The sequence below is a fragment of the Hyperolius riggenbachi genome, chromosome 4 (assembly GCF_040937935.1).
Source record: "Hyperolius riggenbachi isolate aHypRig1 chromosome 4, aHypRig1.pri, whole genome shotgun sequence".
Taxonomy (NCBI): domain Eukaryota; kingdom Metazoa; phylum Chordata; class Amphibia; order Anura; family Hyperoliidae; genus Hyperolius; species Hyperolius riggenbachi.
The window spans coordinates 486974090-486998063 of NC_090649.1; the positions used below are offsets into that span (position 1 = coordinate 486974090).

At 47.3% G+C, this 23974-nt stretch overlaps 1 protein-coding gene across 2 annotated transcripts in view; it reads right to left on the reverse strand.

Annotated features, from left to right (window-relative positions):
* THADA (THADA armadillo repeat containing) overlaps window positions 1-23974 on the reverse strand; it is a 782712-nt gene that overhangs the window by 754024 nt on the left and 4714 nt on the right. For both annotated transcript variants that reach the window (XM_068233009.1, XM_068233008.1), the window contains exons 3-7: window positions 20938-21032; window positions 10473-10603; window positions 7674-7822; window positions 4262-4294; window positions 1282-1330 (exon numbers count right to left, since the gene is read on the reverse strand). In XM_068233009.1, coding sequence (XP_068089110.1) covers window positions 1282-1330; window positions 4262-4294; window positions 7674-7822; window positions 10473-10603; window positions 20938-21032 — 457 coding nt within the window. The remainder of the gene's footprint in view (window positions 1-1281; window positions 1331-4261; window positions 4295-7673; window positions 7823-10472; window positions 10604-20937; window positions 21033-23974) is intronic.

Sequence of the window (23974 nt, forward strand, 5' to 3'; positions counted from 1 at the left end):
ATGAAATAAAGCAGGGAACCTACAGCTTTTACTAATACAGGCTTAAAGAGACTCTAACAAAAGTTTCATCCTTATTTCTTCTATCCTATAGCTGTTCTAATGTGCTCTGGATTACTGCAGCCTTTCCTAGTTGCACAGTGGCTGTATTATCTCTGTTATATAATCTGATCTTCTTTCCTCTGATGGCTTTGTCAGGCTCAGGCACTCAGGCTGGAATGTGCTACTCTACTGTGATAGGATAGAAGCTATACACACCCTCTCCACGCCCCCTCCAGGCTCTGTATGAGTCACAGACTGAGCTCCTCTCAGCCTATCACATGCTGTTAGCAGCCATGTCTTGTTTGTAAACACTGCCTAAAACTGGCAATTACAAGCCAGAGTTGCAGCAGGGAGTGGCAGAAACAGCACAGAGGGGCACAGGAGAACATAATGAATAGAATGGTATGCTTTTTTTTTTAATTGTAAGAATTTTAGAGTACAGATTCTCTTTAATTTCCTTATACAGATAGTCTCCGGTTAACGAACGAGATAGGAAATGTAGGTTTGTTCTTAACCTGATTCTGTTCTTAAGTCGGAACATTGTGCCATCTCTGTCCTCTGTACCTCCTCTGTTCCTCCATTGTCCCCCTCTGTGTTATCTCTGCGTTCTGCACCCGCTTATATAAGTTTTATAAGCCATTTTTTCTTTGAATTATTTAAAATCGATTTTCTCAAAAACTACAAGTCCAATTTGAAAACATTTTTGAGGGGCTTGTTCCCACTGAATCGCAGAATCCATGCCGTTCGTATCAGCCATTCATAAGTTGGGTGTTTGTAAGTTGGGGACTACCTGTACATACAATTATTGAGCAACTAATGAATGTTTCATGCTCTGATACTTGGCAATAAAGCTGACACTTTGGCAGGTGCAAGCAATGGCTGTGTTGGCAGCATGTTGATTTGAGTGCTGGAACTAGTCCTAATCTGATGTTAGTGGCAGATTTTAAAGTCCACCCACCCCCGCCATGTGCACAGTGCTACGAAGATGACATTTGTTGGCAGTGTAGTCTGAAAAATACGGTAATAACTATTTCATTACATTTTTACAAAAGAAAAAAGTAGTTAGTGGAGGACAACAATACAATGACACTTCATGATGCCGTATGGACACTGTGTACAATTTATAATTTGTAATCTCCGATAACAAACGCCCACAATAAACACACACAGTGTCCCAGTACATTCTTTAGAGTCTGATAACAAACTGCACTCTTTAGTAAATAAAACATGTTCTGTACTCACTTGTTTTGACTTTGCAATAAATGCAAAACTTTTACCAGGAATCGGAGGGCTGTGAAAACAGAAAATAGACTCATGACCTTCAGTGTGAGGATGGGAGGAAAGAGTTCAGGCTTCTCCTCTGCATAGAGTAAAGTTTATCTCAAATTGTTGTGTGAAAGAATCTCTAGCAGACTAAGCAAGGGATTGTACCAGTGTATTTATTAAAATGGCCACTAGGTGGCAGACCTCTAATGAGAATGAGGCAGAAACCAGGAAACCTGCTTTCCTAAAAACAGACTCTTGGAAAAAACAAAAAACACAGGGACACCGGGAGCCCGATATCGCGTAAAAGCGTCACAGTATTTGGACGATCGTATTAAAAATTATTATACTCACAAGTATAGGTTGCTTGTGACAGCAACCACTATCAGCACCCGTGGAGAAGTACCGTCTCCACTCGACCTTGTAGGTCGCTCTCCTGAGAAAACAGCGCCCTATCCGTAGATAGGAACGTTACCCCTGCAGTAGGGTCAGGTAAATTGGCATTTCAAAGAGTCGGAGGCGCCCCTTAGTTTTACAATATTATAATAAAAGTATTCGGGTTCACGCTGGTAAGAGAGTTTTATGCCATTTCTTATGTTGATTTTTATATGCTATATGCTATTTCTCTAAGTGATTTTTGTATTTTATCTGAGTGCCATCCTTGTTCTTTTTTTAAAGCACAATAACTTGACCTGAAGAAGCGACTGTGCGGTGGCGAAACGCGTTGTCCAAGTGCCAAATAAATTATTTAATCTAGATAGCTGTTTACGAATCTTCATCACAGGTAAGACTTAAAACTCTTACCATTGTGAACCCAAATACTTTTATGATAATATTGTAAAACTAAAGGGCGCCTCCGACTGTTTGAATTGCCAATTTTCCTAAAAACAGAGGAAAATTACAAATATTCAGATGCAAGATGTATCCTCTTTACCAAAGAGATGACATGATGAGATAGACATGTATATATACAGTGGCAAGCATACAGACACCTATGCTGTGCTCCTTTTCTTTTTTCCCTGCCTGAAAGAGTTTATAATTAGCTATGGAACTGACAGCTTTTCTCCAGTCAGGACTCAGTCGGCTCACTGATAACAAATTACAGCTATAAAACACTTTCCTAAGCAGATACCTGGGCTTTTTACTGTTAGAGCAAAAGATAAAAAGGTCAGTAGTTCATGTATTTTCACTCTGGGACTCTTGATACACTGCAAGTGAGCAGAGACTATAAAACATTACATCTGCTTTGTTAATGTTTATGCATAAAATAAAACTTTGAGATATCTAAGAGTCATTTTTAGGAACAGAAGGACAAATTCAATTGTTTATCGCTTTAGTATATTTTCATCTCTGGTTCACTTTAAGGCTTGTCAGCTGCTCTCGTGCACCAGCTGGGCTCTCGCTAGAGCTCAGCATGGACAGCGGTCAAGCAGCTAACTTCACTTTATTGTTACTTGGTAACAACACTCTGCGTTAAATGCAAACACGCATGGTATTATAAAAGCTGCCATTCGAAAGTTTCAGCTGAAAGGCACTTGCGGCCAGCAGAGGAGAGGCTGGACTGGCCGACAAGCGCGTTCAGCCATCAGTCTGCGAGTCTAATCAGGCTGGAGGTGTCCAGAATACCCTGGCTTCATGTGTGCCGAATAAGGACATGAAGGGTATGAAAGTGGCTGATGTAGCATGTCCCTTGTCAGTAAAAGTCAGATTACACTCAGCACATGAAGTTACATTCAATGACTCCTAAAGATTTCCTACACCTGACTGCAGAAAACAAAGAGATATGAAGATGGAGATAAAACCATCATATTGTCTGTTTTTTCAGACCCTTTTATTTATTTATATGGCGCCAACATATTACGCAGCGCTGTACAGAGTATACAGTCTTGTCACTAACTGTCCCTCAGAGGGGTTCACAATCTAATCCCTACCATAGTCATGTGTCTATGTATGTATCGTGTAGCGCATGCATCATAGTCTAGGGCCAATTTTCTAGGGGGAAGCCAAACTTATCTATGTTTTTGGGATGTGGGAGGAAACCAGAGTGCCTGGAGAAAACCCACGCAGACACGGGGACAACATACAAACAACTTGCCGATGTTCTCGCTGGGGAGAACGCTAACCACTATGCCACCGTGCTGCCCATTCTTGATGACAAAAAAAGGCAATCTGTTCAGTTCAACTCTAAGTATTACCCTTTTGCCCTATTCTATGTGGATACTCTGAGCATCTGGGAGGATACTTTGGTGCAATGTTTGTAGATATGATGATTTTATCGCCATCTCCATGGATATCTACTCGCAATTCTATGCCTCTGAAGAAGTAGCAGTATAGCTTCGAAACGCGTTGAACTGCTTATTGTACCGTTCATTCACGTGATTATGTAATGCATATATTATTGATGTCTATGTGCCTGACTTTTAGTAGTGTTTAAAAAATGTTATATTAAAGCGGACCCAACCCAAACATTTTTTAAATTAAAAATATTTAGTTGCACCACTCTGACACATACAAAGATATATAAACACTCCTTCAAATCTATGATCATTTCAGTGCATGCTTTTCACCCTTCTCTTTTTAGAACTAGGGTTATACTGGGGGCAGCCATTAGCAATTCCTCCATTGCCGGACACCATCTACTCCACCAGTCTGCCGGACTTTATAAATAAATGTAAAACCAATAAATGTAAAATATTTTATATTTGTCATCATGCAGCTGAAAAAAGGCTGCTATTTATTATTATAATTTAGAAAATAGATTTTATTTCTGAAATCTTGTATTTTTAATTTGGGTTCACTTTAAGGATTTGTTAGAATCATGCACTGGCCCATAAACCCTACTGATTTTTGTTTTTCCTCACTGTGAATATAGAAAGCAAACCGATGCTACAGCATTTCAGTACCGAAGATGGCGGTGAAATTGTCAATTCTGTATAATAGATGTTTTGAACACAATTACCTTCTGGTAAGAGACTGATGACACAGCTGCTTCCTGCAAGAGAAACACAAGAGAAATAACGCTAAATCACCGCGAGGATCATTATCTACAGATCAGAACAGGCAGAAGGGGAAACTTCATTTGTGATGACAGAAAAGGCAATACCTTTAGTTCAACTAAATGTACTACAAGAACGAATGGAAAACCTCAAGCATGTGAAGAAGAAGAAGGCTGTGGGGATCCCATAGACCTCTGAGGAAGCTGGTTGGACCTTTGCGAAACGCGGCAGAACTACACGCTCGGAATAGATGCGTTATATGTATGTTTCATAAACCTTTCATCTTAAAGAGAACCCGAGGTGGTTTCTAAGAATGATATCAGCACACAGAGGCTGGGTCTGCTTATATTGCACAGCCTCCGTTGCTATCTCAATCCCCGTGCTCTGCTGGCCCTCATAAATCACAGCCGCGCTGTCGACACGCAGCGGGCTGTGTTTGCCTATGTAGTGTCACTCTCGCTGCTCCCCCCGCCTCCTGCATAGCTCTGGTCCCCGCCCGCGTCCCTTCCCTCCAATCAGCGGGGAAGGAAGGGACACAGGCGGGGACCGGAGCTATGCAGGAGGCGGGGGAGCGGTGAGAGTGACACTACATAGGTAAACACAGCCCGCTGCGTGTCAACAGCGCGGCTGTGATTTATGAGGGCCAGCAGAGCGCAGGGGGATTGAGATAGCAACAGAGGCTGGGCAATATAAGCAGACCCAGCCTCTGTATACTGATATCATTCTTAGAAACCAACTTGGGTTCTCTTTAAAGGAATACTTAAAGGGGCGCTAGGGTGAAAAATTGTAAAATTTAAAATATGTGCAAACATAGACAAATAAGAAGCACATTCTTTCCAGAGTAAAATGAACCATACGTTACGTTTCTCCTATGTTACTGTCACTTACAGTAGGTAGTAGAAATCTGACAGAAACGACAGGTTTTGGACTAGTCCATCTCTTCATAGGGGATTCTCAGCAAGGATTTTATTCTTTATAAAGATATTCCCTAAAAAGGATTTAAACAATGATGCTGGCCAGCTTCCCTGGTCGCTACACAGTTTTTTGGCAGTTGGACAGAGCAACTGCCATTCACTAAGTGCTTTTGAAAATAAATAAATCCATGAGAATCCCCCCATGAAGAGATGGACTAGTTCAAAACCTGCCACTTCTGTCAGATCTCTACTACCTACTGTAAGTGACAGCATTAAAAGTAATTTATGGTTCATTTTACTCTGAAAAAAACTTACTCCTTTTTTGTATATGTTTGCACATATTTTAAATGTTACAATTTTTCGCCATAGTGCCTCTCTAAGCATGGTAAGAAAAAAAGCAGTTTAACTTACCTGGGTCTTCTTGGAGGCCCCTGCAGTCATCCTGTGCCGTCCTTCCGGGACCCTCCAATCAGCAGCAGTGACCCCCTCAAAGCTGGCCGGCCACGCGTCTCCTCATCTGACATCCCCCGACACCCCTCCCCTCATGTATGGCAACATTGGCAACATTCTGCGCATGTGCAGAAAGCTCCCTTTAAAGGACAACAGAGGCGAGTGGGATACGGAGGCTGACATTTATTTAGCAATACCAGTTGCCCGGCAGCCCTGCTCATCCTCTGCCTCTAATAGTTTTAGCCATAGACCTTGAAAAAGCAGATCAGGTGTTTCTGACATTGTCAAATCTGACAAGATTAGCTGCAAGCTTGTTACTGGTGTTATTTAGACACTACTGCAGCCAAATAGATCAGCAGGGCTGCCAGGCAACTGATATTGTTTAACCACTTGCCGACCGCACACTTATACCGTGCGGCGGCAAAGTGGTAGCTGAAGGACCAGTGACGCAGATCTGCGTCGCCAGATGCCTCCCTTATTAATCAGGCCGTTTCCTGTTAGATCACGGAGCAGGTCTCCGTGAATAGCCTGCGAGCCGCTGATCGCGGCTCGCAGACTAAATGTAAATGCAGGAGACATTTGTCTCCTTTGTTTACATTGTACGGCGCTGCTGCGCAGCAGCGCCGTAAGGCAGATCGGCGATCCCCGGCCAATCAGCGGCCGGGGATCACCGCCATCTGACAGCGGACATCCTCTCACAGGCTGCACAGGACGGATAGCGTCCTGTGCAGCCCCGATCACCGGGGGGACAGGTAGGAGAGGGAGGGGGGGGGGGGAATGTCGCCGCGGAGGGGGGCTTTGAGGTGCCCCCCCCGCAACGACCAGGCAGGCAGGAGCGATCAGACCCCCCCCTGCACATCATCCCCATAGGGGGGAAAAAAAGGGGGGCGATCTGATCGCTCTGCATGCAACCTGATCTGTGCTGGGGGCTGCAGAGCCCACCCAGCACAGATCACAAAAATCAGCGCTGGTCCTTAAGGGGGGGTAAAGGGTGGGTCCTCAAGTGGTTAAAAGGAATTATATATTCTTCTCACTTCAATTGTCCTTTAAAACGGACCTGAACTCAGAACTTCCTGTCTTCTCTAAAAGATAAGCAACAGCATAATAACCTTGTAAGATAAACATTTCTTTGTTACAGCGGATACAAATCCTGCAATAACTCTGCAGTGTGTTTACTTCCTGCTTTCATGTAAGCAGACATAGGGTTAACATCGTGTTTACAAATCAGCTGCTCTGCCGAGGCAGTCAGCTGACACAGCCGAGAGATCAAATTACAACTTGTGATTAGTCACAGATGAGAGGGAATTAGACACGCTTAACTCACTAAATACATACAGAGTGCATTTCTCTATGATTTCCTTCTGTCCTGTGCAAGAGTTCAGCTCCACTGTAAGGCATCTGCTATAATAAGTACACCTTTAGAAGTTAAAGGGAAGGTTCAGGGAGGGTATTGAAAAAATAAAAATCAATTTCCACTTACCTGGGGCTTCCTCCAGCCCGTGCCAGGCAGGAGGTGCCCTCGCCGCCGCTCCGCAGGCTCCCGGTGGTCTCCGGTGGCCGACCCGACCTGGCCAGGCCGGCTGCCAGGTCGGGCTCTTCTGCGCTCCAAGGCCCGGCACTTCTGCGTCCCACGCCGGCGCGCTGACGTCATCGGACGTCCGCCGGGCTGTACTGCGCAGGCACAGTAGTTCTGCTCCACCGCAGTACAGCCCGGAGGATGTCCGATGACGTCAGCGCGCCGGCGTGGGACGCAGAAATGCCGGGCCTTGGAGCGTAGAAGAGCCCGACCTGGCAGCCGGCCTGGCCAGGTCGGGTCGGCCACCGGAGGCCACCGGGAGCCTGCGGAGCGGCGGCGAGGGCACCTCCTGCCTGCCACGGGCTGGAGGAAGCCCCAGGTAAGTGGAAATTGATTTTTATTTTTTCAATACCCTCCCTGAACCTTCCCTTTAAGTCGGCTGTCTGGAGTTCTGCCTTAATATCAAGCAGCATAATGCGGATGTGTTGGGCTTACCCAGGCTGAAGCCGTCCATGCACGCTGTCAGATTATCCACCACGTTCCTGTAATTCTCTGGATCTGCAGTGGCGACCTCCTTCCTCAGGGAGGCGGTAAAAGCACAGATAGCATCCTCCTTACACGGATCAGGGATGCTGCTTATTGCGCTGAAATTCAAACAAACATTTCTGATTAAAGCTTTGCAATGCATTTTCAGCCGTGATATTCATGTTCTGCTTCCGCTCAGTGCAGGAGATCTGTATATATCTGTGCAGCTAAGTTACTAACACAGCAAAGTACTACAATGGTTAGAGCACACCTGAGAGGCATATGGAGACTAACATTACCGTTTAATGATTTAACGACCGCCTCAAGACAATTGGCGTGAGCACGGTGTCAGCCCCAGGACCGCATAACGCCTATTGGTGTCAAGTCCTGGGGTGGGAATCTGCAGATCGGACGCGCTGATGCCTACGCATCTCCGCTTGAATGACGGAGCATCAGTCTCCCAGCGGCGATCGCCATTAGGAGACTGTTAGACAGCGAAACCGCCGTCTATTTACTGTGTAGAGTGCTGCGATCTAAGGCAGCGCTGTACAGGGGACAGCCGTGTGATACGGCGGTCCCCCTGGGCGGCAGGGAAGCTGAAGCCTAGGACAGCGGATCGAGCTGATTGGCTGGCAGGGGGGACAGAGGGATTTAAAAAAAAAAAAAAAGGCATTTTTATTATAAAAAAAAAAATTTTGGTAAAAAAATAAACATCCTGGGAGAGATCATAGCCCACCAACTGAAAGCTCTGTTGGTGGGCAGAAAAGGGGGGGGGCAGGAATCACTTGTGTGTGGAGTTGTACGGCCCTTCAGCAATGCCTTAAAGCTGCAGTGGCCTAATTAGTAAAAAATAACCTGGTCACTGGGGGGGGGGGGGTTTAAGCCTATGGTCCTCAAGTGGTTTAAGAGAACAACAGACGAAGCACCCTTATGTATTTTATTACATTTATCAGTGGGAACATGACAGGAAACACCTACCCTGCTTTTATGCTGGGTACACACTATGAGATTTTCTGGTCGATTTACTGTCAGGTCGATTATTTCCAACATGTCCGATTTGCTTTTCGATCGATTTCCGAGCATTTTCTGATCGATTTCCATTCACTATAATAGGAAATAGATCATAACATGTTGGAAATAATCGATCTGACAGTAAATCGACCAGAAAATCTCATAGTGTGTACCCAGCACACTATCCGCCGGGCGGATCGCTCAGAAACAGCCGTATCAGTCTGACGACATAGCGTACACACGCCGGACTGTCGCTGGCACGCCCACCCAGCGGGAGGCAACGACGGACCCGTCGTTGCCTAAAGTCCGGCGTGTGTACGGACCTTTATTCTTCTCAGTCTAATCTATCTGTTATCAACTGTGATAAGAATCCGACTGATTCAGTCTAGGTTTGACCTGGAATCATTATAGCTGAGTCACTCTTCTGTGGAGTCTTTACAAGCCCAAGCCTGCCACCTCCTGGCTCAGATTTCCTGCTTTGCATACTGAGAGCTGTGATGACATGGGAGGGGCTGCTGCTGCTGAGAGAGAAGCTCTGTGGCTGCAATATGATCCCTGTGTGCTCTGTGTGCACTCTGTCTGCATACTGTAGATACTGATGACTGCAGTTTCATTCCTATGAGAGACACTTCCTACAGGCAGCTGCACATCATACCAAAATGAAAGCACACAGATGAAAGGCTGCATTTAGCCTAGATAGCAGCCTAGTCTCATATAGCCTAGACAGCACATCCAGAACAACTCATAACCCGGAAGGAGAAGGGATATGAGCCGGAAGAAAAATTTGATTTTTCCCGGAGCAATAATGGATAAAACACACTATAAAAGGCACACCAGAGCGGCGAAATTATCAGGTAGAGCATTTATTCTTTACAAGCTATCGGCTGATATGTTTATTTTGTGTGAAACGTTCATCTCTGGTTCCCTTTAAGCAAAATTACCTGGATGTTCTGCTGATGCACTGTCTCTAAAGCTATCCATACATCTAGCAATGATGGGCAGATTTGGCCAAGAGACAGATCTCTCTCTAATTTAATCTGATTGGAGAGAGATCTGTCGGCTGCCCACACACCGCAAGCCGATTCCCGAACGATTTCATACGGAAATCTCTTGAGAATCGTCCGAGTCCGCCTCTGTTCCCCCAGTGTATAAATGTGCCCCCGTGTGTGCAGTTATACATTACTACTCCCGTGCCGCGGTGCCCGTCCATCTTCTGAATCCGCCGCTCTTTCATTAGCGCTACATATAGTGTGTATAGTGCTAATGAAAGAGCGGCAGATTCGGAAGATGGTCGGGCAACGGGACACGTGACAAGTACCGTAATTGCATGTGTCGTTCGTCCCAATATTGCTCGTCGTTACCGCCAAGCCCTCTGATCGCCATGCTCGGCCGAAATCGGTCGCATCATTGATCACACGTGCACTTGGCAGCACCGATTTTCATCCGATTCAATAATACTTATATCGGATGGTCAGTTGACCGCCAAGTCGCTAGACGTATGGGCACCTTCATGCTTTTATTCACAGCCCCTAAACAAGCATGCAGATCAGATGTTTGACTGAAGTCAGACTGGATTAACTGCATGCTTGTATCAGGTGTGATTCAGACACTACTGCAGCCAAAGAGATCAGCAGGACTGCCAGGCAACTGGTATTGTTTAAAAGGAAATAAATATGGCAGCCTCCATAGTCTTCTCACTTCAGGTGTCCTTTAAACACTATTTGCGCAAATACATGAAATACATAAGACATTGTTTACCTTGCCAAGACCTTTTTCAGAGGATTCTTCATGCTCGCAGCAAAGTACATTTCAGCCAGGACTGCCATACAGCAGCTGAGTTCTTCTGTACCCCCGGAGCTGCCATCCAGATTCTCCAGCAGGGGGAGCACCTAGAATCATAAACAGCACATGTATCAGTTATATAAGAGCCACAAAGGCAGCACCTAGAATCATACACAGCACACGCATCAGTCATATAAGAGCCACAGAGGCAGCACCTGGAATCATACACAGCACACGCATCAGTCATATAAGAGCCACAGAGGCAGCACCTAGAATCATACACAGCACACGCATCAGTCATATAAGAGCCACAGAGGCAGCACCTGGAATCATACACAGCACACGCATCAGTCATATAAGAGCCACAGGGGCAGCACCTAGAATCATACACAGCACACGCATCAGTCATATAAGACCCACAGAGGCAGCACCTAGAATCATACACAGCACACGCATCAGTCATATAAGAGCCACAGAGGCAGCACCTGGAATCATACACAGCACACGCATCAGTCATATAAGAGCCACAGAGGAAGCACCTGGAATCATACACAGCACACGCATCAGTCATATAAGGGCCACAGAGGCAGCACCTAGAATCATACACAGCACACGCATCAGTCATATAAGAGCCACAGAGGAAGCACCTGGAATCATACACAGCACACGCATCAGTCATATAAGAGCCACAGAGGCAGCACCTAGAATCATACACAGCACATGCATCAGTCATACAAGAGCCACAGAGGCAGCACCTGGAATCATACACAGCACACGCATCAGTCATATAAGAGCCACAGAGGCAGCACCTAGAATCATACACAGCACACGCATCAGTCATATAAGAGCCACAGAGGCAGCACCTAGAATCATACACAGCACACGCATCAGTCATATAAGAGCCACAGAGGCAGCACCTAGAATCATACACAGCACACACATCAGTCATATAAGAGCCACAGAGGCAGCACCTGGAATCATACACAGCACACGCAACAGTCATATAAGAGCCACAGAGGCAGCACCTAGAATCATACACAGCACACGCATCAGTCATATAAGAGCCACAGAGGAAGCACCTGGAATCATACACAGCACACGCATCAGTCATATAAGGGCCACAGAGGCAGCACCTAGAATCATACACAGCACACGCATCAGTCATATAAGAGCCACAGAGGCAGCACCTGGAATCATACACAGCACACGCATCAGTCATATAAGAGCCACAGAGGCAGCACCTAGAATCATACACAGCACACGCATCAGTCATATAAGAGCCACAGAGGCAGCACCTAGAATCATACACGGCACACGCATCAGTCATATAAGAGCCACAGAGGCAGCACCTGGAATCATACACAGCACACGCATCAGTCATATAAGAGCCACAGAGGCAGCACCTGGAATCATACACAGCACACGCAACAGTCATATAAGAGCCACAGAGGCAGCACCTAGAATCATACACAGCACACGCATCAGTCATATAAGAGCCACAGAGGCAGCACCTGGAATCATACACAGCACACGCATCAGTCATATAAGAGCCACAGAGGCAGCACCTAGAATCATACACAGCACACGCATCAGTCATATAAGAGCCACAGAGGAAGCACCTGGAATCATACACAGCACACGCATCAGTCATATAAGGGCCACAGAGGCAGCACCTAGAATCATACACAGCACACGCATCAGTCATATAAGAGCCACAGAGGCAGCACCTGGAATCATACACAGCACACGCATCAGTCATATAAGAGCCACAGAGGCAGCACCTAGAATCATACACAGCACACGCATCAGTCATATAAGAGCCACAGAGGAAGCACCTGGAATCATACACAGCACACGCATCAGTCATATAAGAGCCACAGAGGCAGCACCTGGAATCATACACAGCACACGCATCAGTCATATAAGAGCCACAGAGGCAGCACCTGGAATCATACACAGCACACGCATCAGTCATATAAGAGCCACAGAGGCAGCACCTGGAATCATACACAGCACACGCATCAGTCATATAAGAGCCACAGAGGCAGCACCTGGAATCATACACAGCACACGCAACAGTCATATAAGGGCCACAGAGGCAGCACCTGGAATCATACACAGCACACGCATCAGCCATATAAGAGCCACAGAGGCAGCACCTAGAATCATACACAGCACACGCATCAGCCATATAAGAGCCACAGAGGCAGCACCTGGAATCATACACAGCACACGCATCTGTCATATAAGAGCCACAGAGGCAGCACCTGGAATCATACACAGCACACGCATCAGTCATATAAGAGCCACAGAGGCAGCACCTAGAATCATACACAGCACACGCATCAGTCATATAAGAGCCACAGAGGCAGCACCTGGAATCATACACAGCACACGCATCAGCCATATAAGAGCCACAGAGGCAGCACCTGGAATCATACACAGCACACGCATCAGTCATATAAGAGCCACAGAGGCAGCACCTAGAATCATACACAGCACACGCATCAGTCATATAAGAGCCACAGAGGAAGCACCTGGAATCATACACAGCACACGCATCAGTCATATAAGGGCCACAGAGGCAGCACCTAGAATCATACACAGCACACGCATCAGTCATATAAGAGCCACAGAGGAAGCACCTGGAATCATACACAGCACACGCATCAGTCATATAAGAGCCACAGAGGCAGCACCTAGAATCATACACAGCACACACATCAGTCATATAAGAGCCACAGAGGCAGCACCTGGAATCATACACAGCACACGCAACAGTCATATAAGAGCCACAGAGGCAGCACCTAGAATCATACACAGCACACGCATCAGTCATATAAGAGCCACAGAGGCAGCACCTGGAATCATACACAGCACACGCATCAGTCATATAAGAGACACACAGGGAGCACCTGGAATCATACACAGCACACGCATCAGTCATATAAGACCCACAGAGGCAGCACCTGGAATCATACACAGCACACGCATCAGTCATATAAGAGCCACAGAGGCAGCACCTGGAATCATACACAGCACACGTATCAGTCATATAAGAGACACAGAGGCAGCACCTAGAATCATACACAGCACATGCATCAGTCATACAAGAGCCACAGAGGCAGCACCTAGAATCATACACAGCACACGCATCAGTCATATAAGAGACACAGAGGGAGCACCTGGAATCATACACAGCACACGCATCAGTCATATAAGAGCCACAGAGGCAGCACCTGGAATCATACACAGCACACGTATCAGTCATATAAGAGACACAGAGGCAGCACCTAGAATCATACACAGCACATGCATCAGTCATACAAGAGCCACAGAGGCAGCACCTAGAATCATACACAGCACACGCATCAGTCATATAAGAGCCACAGAGGCAGCACCTAGAATCATACACAGCACACGCATCAGTCATATAAGAGCCACAGAGGGGGCACCTAGAATCATACACAGCACACGCATCAGTCATATAAGAGCCACAGAGGCAGCACCTAGAATCATACACAGCACACGCATCAGTCATATAAGAGCCACAGAGGCAGCACCTGGAATCATACACAGCACACGCATCAGTCATATAAGAGACACAGAGGCAGCACCTAGAATCATACACAGCACACGCATCAGTCATATAAGAGCCACAAAGGCAGCACCTAGAATCATACACAGCACACGCATCAGTCATATAAGAGCCACAGAGGAAGCACCTAGAATCATACACAGCACACGCATCAGTCATATAAGAGACACAGAGGCAGCACCTAGAATCATACACAGCACACGCATCAGTCATATAAGAGCCACAGAGGCAGCACCTAGTATCATACACAGCACACGCATCAGTTATATAAGATGCACAGAGGCAGCACCTGGAATCATACACAGCACATGCATCAGTCATATAAGAGCCACAGAGGAAGCACCTGGAATCATACACAGCACACGCATCAGTCATATAAGAGACACAGAGGCAGCACCTGGAATCATACACAGCACACGCATCAGTCATATAAGAGCCACAGAGGCAGCACCTAGAATCATACACAGCACACGCATCAGTCATATAAGAGCCACAGAGGCAGCACCTGGAATCATACACAGCACACGCATCTGTCATATAAGAGACACAGAGGCAGCACCCGGAATCATACACAGCACACGCATCAGTCATATAAGAGACACAGAGGCAGCACCTAGAATCATACACAGCACACGCATCAGTCATATAAGAGCCACAGAGGCAGCACCTGGAATCATACACAGCACACGCATCAGTCATATAAGGGCCACAGAGGCAGCACCTGGAATCATACACAGCACACGCATCAGTCATATAAGAGCCACAGAGGGAGCACCTGGAATCATACACAGCACACGCATCAGCCATATAAGAGCCACAGAGGCAGCACCTAGAATCATACACAGCACACGTATCAGTCATATAAGAGACACAGAGGCAGCACCTAGAATCATACACAGCACACGCAACAGTCATATAAGAGACACAGAGGCAGCACCTAGAATCATACACAGCACACGCATCAGTCATATAAGAGACACAGAGGCAGCACCTGGAATCATACACAGCACACGCATCAGTCATATAAGAGACACAGAGGCAGCACCTGGAATCATACACAGCACACGCATCAGTCATATAAGAGACACAGAGGCAGCACCTGGAATCATACACAGCACACGCAACAGTCATATAAGAGACACAGAGGCAGCACCTAGAATCATACACAGCACACGCATCAGTCATATAAGAGCCACAGAGGCAGCACCTGGAATCATACACAGCACACGCATCAGTCATATAAGGGCCACAGAGGCAGCACCTGGAATCATACACAGCACACGCATCAGTCATATAAGAGCCACAGAGGGAGCACCTGGAATCATACACAGCACACGCATCAGCCATATAAGAGCCACAGAGGCAGCACCTAGAATCATACACAGCACACGTATCAGTCATATAAGAGACACAGAGGCAGCACCTAGAATCATACACAGCACACGCAACAGTCATATAAGAGACACAGAGGCAGCACCTAGAATCATACACAGCACACGCATCAGTCATATAAGAGACACAGAGGCAGCACCTGGAATCATACACAGCACACGCATCAGTCATATAAGAGACACAGAGGCAGCACCTGGAATCATACACAGCACACGCATCAGTCATATAAGAGACACAGAGGCAGCACCTGGAATCATACACAGCACACGCAACAGTCATATAAGAGACACAGAGGCAGCACCTAGAATCATACACAGCACACGCATCAGTCATATAAGAGACACAGAGGGAGCACCTGGAATCATACACAGCACACGCATCAGTCATATAAGAGCCACAGAGGCAGCACCTAGAATCATACACAGCACACGCATCAGTCATATAAGAGACACAGAGGCAGCACCTAGAAACATACACAGCACATGCATCAGTCATACAAGAGCCACAGAGGCAGCACCTAGAATCATACACAGCACACGCATCAGTCATATAAGAGACACAGAGGGAGCACCTGGAATCATACACAGCACACGCATCAGTCATATAAGAGCCACAGAGGCAGCACCTAGAATCATACACAGCACACGCATCAGTCATATAAGAGACACAGAGGGAGCACCTGGAATCATACACAGCACACGCATCAGTCATATAAGAGACACAGAGGCAGCACCCGGAATCATACACAGCACACGCATCAGTCATATAAGAGCCACAGAGGCAGCACCTGGAATCATACACAGCACACGCATCAGTCATATAAGAGCCACAGAGGCAGCACCTGGAATCATACACAGCACACGCATCAGTCATATAAGAGACACAGAGGCAGCACCTAGAATCATACACAGCACACGCATCAGTCATATAAGAGACACAGAGGGAGCACCTGGAATCATACACAGCACACGCATCAGTCATATAAGAGACACAGAGGGAGCACCTGGAATCATACACAGCACACGCATCAGTCATATAAGAGCCACAGAGGCAGCACCTAGAATCATACACGGCACACGCATCAGTCATATAAGAGCCACAGAGGGAGCTCCTAGATTCATACACAGCACACACATCAGTCATACAAGAGCCACAGAGGCAGCATCTAGAATCATACACAGCACACGCATCAGTCATATAAGAGCCACAGAGGCAGCCCTACACAGCCAGCTTCACCGCCTACACGTGCTAAATCTACCCTCCACAGCCCAGAACAGAGTCCTTCAATGAACTGACATGAAGGTACCGCACAACCTCAGTAACAAAGCGGTGTATGCAGTATACTGCATTAGGGTCGGTCTGCACTAGACCCGGGTGCAGAACGCAGTCCGGGCTCCCGTTTTCAGAAGCCAGAACGCAAACGGTTCTGTGCTGCCTTCTTGCAGCAAGCGTTTTTGATCCGTTTGCGTTTTTATATTTTACCCCCAAAACGCGGATGGCTGAGGGGGTAGCAGCCAGGACAGGGGGCTGCGGGCACAGAGGTGTGCTGCCCACTAGAGGGCGGCATTGCAGGAAGTCACGGCGAGCAGAGGGAGAAAGGTGCTTCCCCGCTCGCTTATGTTACCTTTGCCGCACATAGCTGGAAGGGGATCGGGGGACCCAGGTGAGGGGATGGCGGCCCCCCCTTCCCGACACTGTGTACGCTACCCCCGTCCTGGCTACTACCCCCTTAGGCTACCTGGGGGGACACCTATAGGGGGAAGGAGCAGGCAGTAGGCAACGCGGATCTCCCTCCGTTTCCTACACAAAGTTCTCTGTGTAGAGGGAGATCCGTTTTTGCACTGCCGGCCACCACCCTCTGTGTATCAGGGATCGATCCGGGAATGTGAAGTCTCGACATGTCTGGACCCTCCGTTCAGTTTTTGTATCCGGATCCCATGGATCCTATTTTGAAGTAAGTGAATACGGCCGCTATTTTTAACATTGGTAACCGGGCAATAACGTGCGTGAAGTCTTACTGCACAATGAGAATGCAGAATGTAATTTATACAAAAAATGACCGACACACCAAGCTATAGAGTTGCATAAAGTATTATATTGATCAAAAAAAAATAAATCACAAAACATATACACAAATGGACTATATACAACAAGAGAAGCCCAATGTGGATACAATGCATATACAGCTGTACACTGCAGATACAATGGTGGACACTTGTACATATGAATACAACACTCTAGTGGTCTGGCAGCAGCCAGGTATGGGAGATAATTAATCAGCGACAGTTCCTATGACAGGGAACAATATGCAGTGTTCAGAACAACAGAATACAAGTGAAAGCACCTGAGTGTCTGTAGTAAATGGAGTCCAAGTTACCCTGTTTTGAAATTCTTCCTCAAAGGGTAAGTGGAGGAATCCCCTTATGATGCATCATTATTAGGATTCCTCCACTTAAAGTGAACCTCCGGACCAAAAATCTACTCAGCAGCACTGAAAAGGCTTGGTGTTTCTTTAACAGCTTCACAGCATCAGAACGTTGTTTTTCTTACCAAAGCATCATTTTTAGCTGCATTTTTAGCTAAGCTCCACCCACCAAAGAAAAAAAGCCAAGGCTTTTTTTTCCCTGATGCTGTGCAGAGCATGATGGGATTTCCTAATTATTATTTACGTTGCCTAGCAACTGGGAGAGGTGCTTAGGACACAGAACACTTGGAACTGTGTCTCATGCTCCCGGTCACCTCCTTTCAACCAAAAAGATGGCTGCCATCATGAAATCAAACATTTGCCTGTTCTTTTAAAACAGGGTGGGTGAGAGATTATATTGCCTATCTATTTTAATGAACATAACTAATGTAACTTAATGACGGTATGTTTGTTTAGGCTGAAGTTCCTCTTTAACCTTTGAGGAAGAATTTCAAAACAGCGCTGTCAGGGTAACTTGGACTCTATTTAGGCAGCCAAATTGCTCTGTTTTTATTGTCATTTGAGCTCTGTCTTTTCCTGGAGCCCAAATTACTCACTGAGTGCTGCTATAGCTGTAACTCACATTACGACCTATGGTGGCTCCTAAATGTCCTCGACCACATAGCACCCTTTTTACCTGTCTCGCATTTAGGGCCCATTTATTATTAATATTTATTGGATGTATACAGCACCAACATATTACACAGCGCTGCACAATACATAGTATTACAGACAATGGTTACAAGTGTGACGATTCACAATACAAGTAATAATCAATAAGAGACAACACCAGATCATACACTGGAGTGGTAGTCCCAATAACACACGTTCACATTGTTCTGTGGGTGGAGTTCACAATCATGTATGACACACAAGGGGGGAGGGCTCTGCCCAAGGCTTCAAGTACCTCTGACCTGGTGTTAAAGTCTTTTAAAATCGTTTTATTGCCGGTGCTGTGACTTCTTCACAGCGCACAGCATGATCATCCCCCCTCCAGCGCCCCCTGTGGCCCTGTTCTAGCAACTATTATGAGCGGGGAGGAAGTGACGTTCTTCCTCCCCGATGTGCGTCCTTAAAGAGAACCCGAGGTGGGTTTGAAGAATGTTATCTGCATACAGAGGCTGGATCTGCCTATACAGCCCAGCCTCTGTTGCTATCCCAAACCCCCCTAAGCTCCCCCTGCACTCTGCAATCCCTCATAAATCACAGTCATGCTGTGAGGCTGTGTTTACATCTGTAGTGTCAGTCTCAGCTGCTCCCCCGCCTCCTGCATAGCTCCGGTCCCTGCCCCCATCCCTTCCCTCCAATCAGCAGGGAGGGAAGGGATGCAGGCGGGGACTGGAGTTCTGCAGGAGGCGGGGAGAGCAGCAGACTGACACTATAGAGATAAACACAGCCAGCTCTGACAAGCTGTTTGTCAGCAGCGTGGCTGTGATTTATGAGGGATTGCAGAGTGCAGGGGGACCTTAGGGGGGTTTGGGATAGCAACAGAGGCTGGGCTGTATAGGCAGATCCAGCCTCTGTATGCAGATAACATTCTTCAAACCCACCTCGGGTTCTCTTTAAACCTGCCCTCTTCACCTACCGGTTTAGATCCGTATATGTTTTACTGCACACAGCGTGCAGGGGAGCTGCGCTGTGTGCGGGCTTGTAATAACTGAGATTGGATATCATTCCGGCCTCAATTACCACAAGCCTGCATACAGCGCAGCTCCCCTGCACGCTGTGTGCAGTAAAACATATACGGATCTAAACTGGCAGGTGAAGAGGGCAGGGTTAAGGATGCACAGCGGGGAGGAAGAACGTCACTTCCTTCCCGCTCATAATCGACGTTCTGCTTTAGTCGAAGAGGATGGCTGAGCAGAACGGGGTCCACAGGGGGTACTGGAGGGGGGAGGATGGTGCTGTGACTTAGTCACAGCACTAATAGTAAAATACTATTAAAAGTTTAAGGGGAGGGGGAAACCAGGTAAGGGGTACTTTAAGGTGACCATACACATACCAAACAATTCTTTAAATGTATTTTCAATTCAAGGAGATTTTACTGATTGGTTCAAACATCTGAAAAATCTGACCAACGTACCACACACATATCACACAATCCCCCCCTCCCCCCCCCCCCCCCCCATTATAGGAAAAGAAAACATTGAAAACTAAGAGAAAATCTACCCTACACTATTCAGTTTTCATAAAAAAAATGATCAGAAAAATTAACCACTCTCAATCGACATATATATTAAAAAAAAAATGCTCAAATAAAAAAAAAAGCTTTTGAATTTGCAGGAAATTAAGGGGACCAAGTTAAAGTGAGTCTGAAGCGATAGATACAACAGATACTCACCTAAGGAGAGTGAAGGCTCTGGGGTTCTATAGAGCCTTCCCGTTCCTCTCTCAGCCCCCGCGTTCCACCGCTGGCTCCTCTGTTCAAACCTCCCACAGCGGGCAGCTGCAGAAGCCCGAGTGGGGTGGCTCCATACTGCTTAGGCGCGAGAGTGCACAAGAGAGCGTGCTTGCGCATGCACAGTACAGAGCCGTCCATCTTCGGGAGCACTCCCGAAGCCAACCTCAGTGGCAGAGAGCATCGGTCAGATACTGCTAACAAGAAAGACAGCGCTGGTACACGGGGACTGAGAGAGGAGCGGGAAAGCTCTATAGAACCCAGAGCCTTCTCTCTCCTTTGGTAAGTATCGTTTTGTTTGTTTGTTTTAAATCCGCTTCAGACTCCCTTTAAAAAATGATGGACCTATGTTAGAAAAAAAGGAGTTCACATATATATTTGGGGCACTATTTTTAGGCAATTTTTTCATTTTTGGATGTTACAAACCCCTTTAAGGTGAGGTTTACAAGGCCTCAGACTGCAGTACCAAAATGTGTAATCAAAGCACACAATAGCCCTTCAGTATCGGAGGCAACCCATAGAATGCATTGTCTCCCTCCATAAAACTGACAGCAGAAAGCAAACCTGCCAATCAGAGCACAGTCCTTACCTTCCTGATGCTATGGATCTGCTGGACTCCATCTTGTAACTGTAAACACTGAAGAAGATGAGAGGACAAACCTCCTCCTTCACCACTGGCGAGACCTATAGAAACATTTCAGTCATGAACATGTCATTTGCTCTATACCAGGGGGTGGGGGGTGGGGGGGGGCAAACTCGAATACAAAGTGAAATTGTACACTGGGACCAAGTCGAGGCCCAACCTCAATGTCTACTGGCTACCTTCCTCCCTTATAAAGTTCCCTGGTGTCTAATGGCTCCCTTCCAACCCCAATACAGTTCCCTAGTGTCTAGTGGTTCTCCTCCCATCCCTATACAGTTCACTGGTAGACAGTGACCCTCCACCCCCCCCCCCCCCCCCACACACACACACACACACACACACACACAGTTCCCTGGTGTTTAGTGCTTTCCCCCTACCTCCCCCATGTTGCTTCCCTGGTGCTCTAGGGCAGAGTTCCCCAACCCTGTCCTCCAGGCCCACCAACAGTACATGTTTTGCAGAAAACCACAAACATGCACAGGTGAGGTAATTAGTGTCTCAGCAGAGCTGATTAACTACCTCTGTGGATTTATACAAAACATGCACTGTTGGTTGGCCTTGAGGACAGGGTTGGGGAACACGGTTAGGGCTTCAGCCCCAGTATAGCTTCCCTAGTGGTCTAGTGTGGCCCAAACATAATGCAAAGTGGGGAAACCACTAGGGAGCCAAATTTAATGGCTCTGAGGGCCAGATTTGGCCTGCGGGCCGGAGTTTGACATGTATGCTCTATACAATACATCTCTCTTCAGAAAGCTGTTCTGTGTGTGGTGCTGCTGCAGCTGATCCCAGACGGTGCTATTTCCTGCTCAGGCCTTTGTTACTGGCAGATATCAGGCTCAGGGGATAGTGCCTCAGTGTGTGGTGCTGCTGCAGCTGATCCCAGACGGTGCTATTTCCTGCTCAGGCCTTTGTTACTGGCAGATATCAGGCTCAGGGGATAGTGCCTCAGTGTGTGGTGCTGCTGCAGCTGATCCCAGACGGTGCTATTTCCTGCTCAGGCCTTTGTTACTGGCAGATATCAGGCTCAGGGGATAGTGCCTCAGTGTGTGGTGCTGCTGCAGCTGATCCCAGACGGTGCTATTTCCTGCTCAGGCCTTTGTTACTGGCAGATATCAGGCTCAGGGGATAGTGCCTCAGTGTGTGGTGCTGCTGCAGCTGATCCCAGACGGTGCTATTTCCCTATTCAGGCCTTTGTCACTGGCAGATATCAGGCTCAGGGGATAGTGCCTCAGTGTGTGGTGCTGCTGCAGCTGATCCCAGACGGTGCTATTTCCTGCTCAGGCCTTTGTCACTGGCAGATATCAGGCTCAGGGGATAGTGCCTCAGTGTGTGGTGCTGCTGCAGCTGATCCCAGACACTGCTATTTCCTGCTCAGGCCTTTGTTACTGGCAGATATCAGGCTCAGGGGATAGTGCCTCAGTGTGTGGTGCTGCTGCAGCTGATCCCAGACGGTGCTATTTCCCTATTCAGGCCTTTGTCACTGGCAGATATCAGGCTCAGGGGATAGTGCCTCAGTGTGTGGTGCTGCTGCAGCTGATCCCAGACGGTGCTATTTCCTGCTCAGGCCTTTGTTACTGGCAGATATCAGGCTCAGGGGATAGTGCCTCAGTGTGTGGTGCTGCTGCAGCTGATCCCAGACGGTGCTATTTCCTGCTCAGGCCTTTGTTACTGGCAGATATCAGGCTCAGGGGATAGTGCCTCAGTGTGTGGTGCTGCTGCAGCTGATCCCAGACGGTGCTATTTCCTGCTCAGGCCTTTGTTACTGGCAGATATCAGGCTCAGGGGATAGTGCCTCAGTGTGTGGTGCTGCTGCAGCTGATCCCAGACACTGCTATTTCCCTATTCAGGCGTTTGTCAGGCAGATATCAGGTTCAGAGGATCGTTTGAGACTGCTTCATGCAAAATTCTATCATTAATACACGTTTCTGACAGCATTTTTTAATAATCTACCATGTAGGACAAGCAACATGAACAGCTGCTACTGATGGGCTGCTGTCTCTCCCCCTCAGCAGAAGAGAACTAGCTGCTTGGCTATAGCCAGACAACATGACTGTACAGTGTTCATTCCCACAACTGTCATAATTTAGTCCCACCCCTTCCTTCATCACAGAGTTACTTTGATTCGCCAACTGTCACCATCTGTACTGGCATTTATTTATTTATTTATGTATTTAATATAGCGCCGACATATTACGCATTGGCATGCAGATTAGTGGGCACCGGCCTTCAATTAAAGGGGGAAAAGTAAAGAATCCATGCTCCTCACCTCAAACTTGGACATTTAAATATGTAATGGGGGCGGGGGTGCTAGAGGGGGTGTGGCAAACAAAACAGCAAAATTAATTAAAGCACACCTGTGAGAGGGATATGGAGGCTAACATATATATTTACTTTTGAAGAGAACCTGAACTGAAAGGGATATGGAGGCTGACATATTTATTCTATATAATAAAACCTATTAAAAAAAAAAAAAAACTGTCCCTGCGTCATCCTCCTGTCCGTGTTTTTTGGCTACTGCGCATGTGTAGCCAACAGGAGGATGACAAGGGGGGGGGGGGGGGGCGGCCGTTGGGGCACGCGGCGGGGAGCGCAGCCATGTGTGCGCTCGTCCACGCAGTGCACAACTTATGCAGAAAGAGCCTAGCGCACGTTTTTAAACTGTTTCCGACCGTGTCATGCCGATGGGCGTGGCCGCGGTGGCAGCCCCAGGACCGCCTAAAGCCGATTGGCGTAAAGTCTAGGGGCTGTAATTTGCATGATCTCATGCTAGGAGGGCGGAGCTCCGCCCCCTCTTCAGTAGGGAGACTGTTAGACGCCGATCACGCCGTCTATTTACACTGTGCAGACACTATTTACAGTGTGACACGGCTGTCCCCCTGGGGGACAAAAAAAGCAATCGGCTCTCATAGGCAGAAGCCTATGACAGCCGATCGCCGTAATTGGCTAGCTGTGGGGAGGGAAGGGTTTTAAAGAAACAGGGATT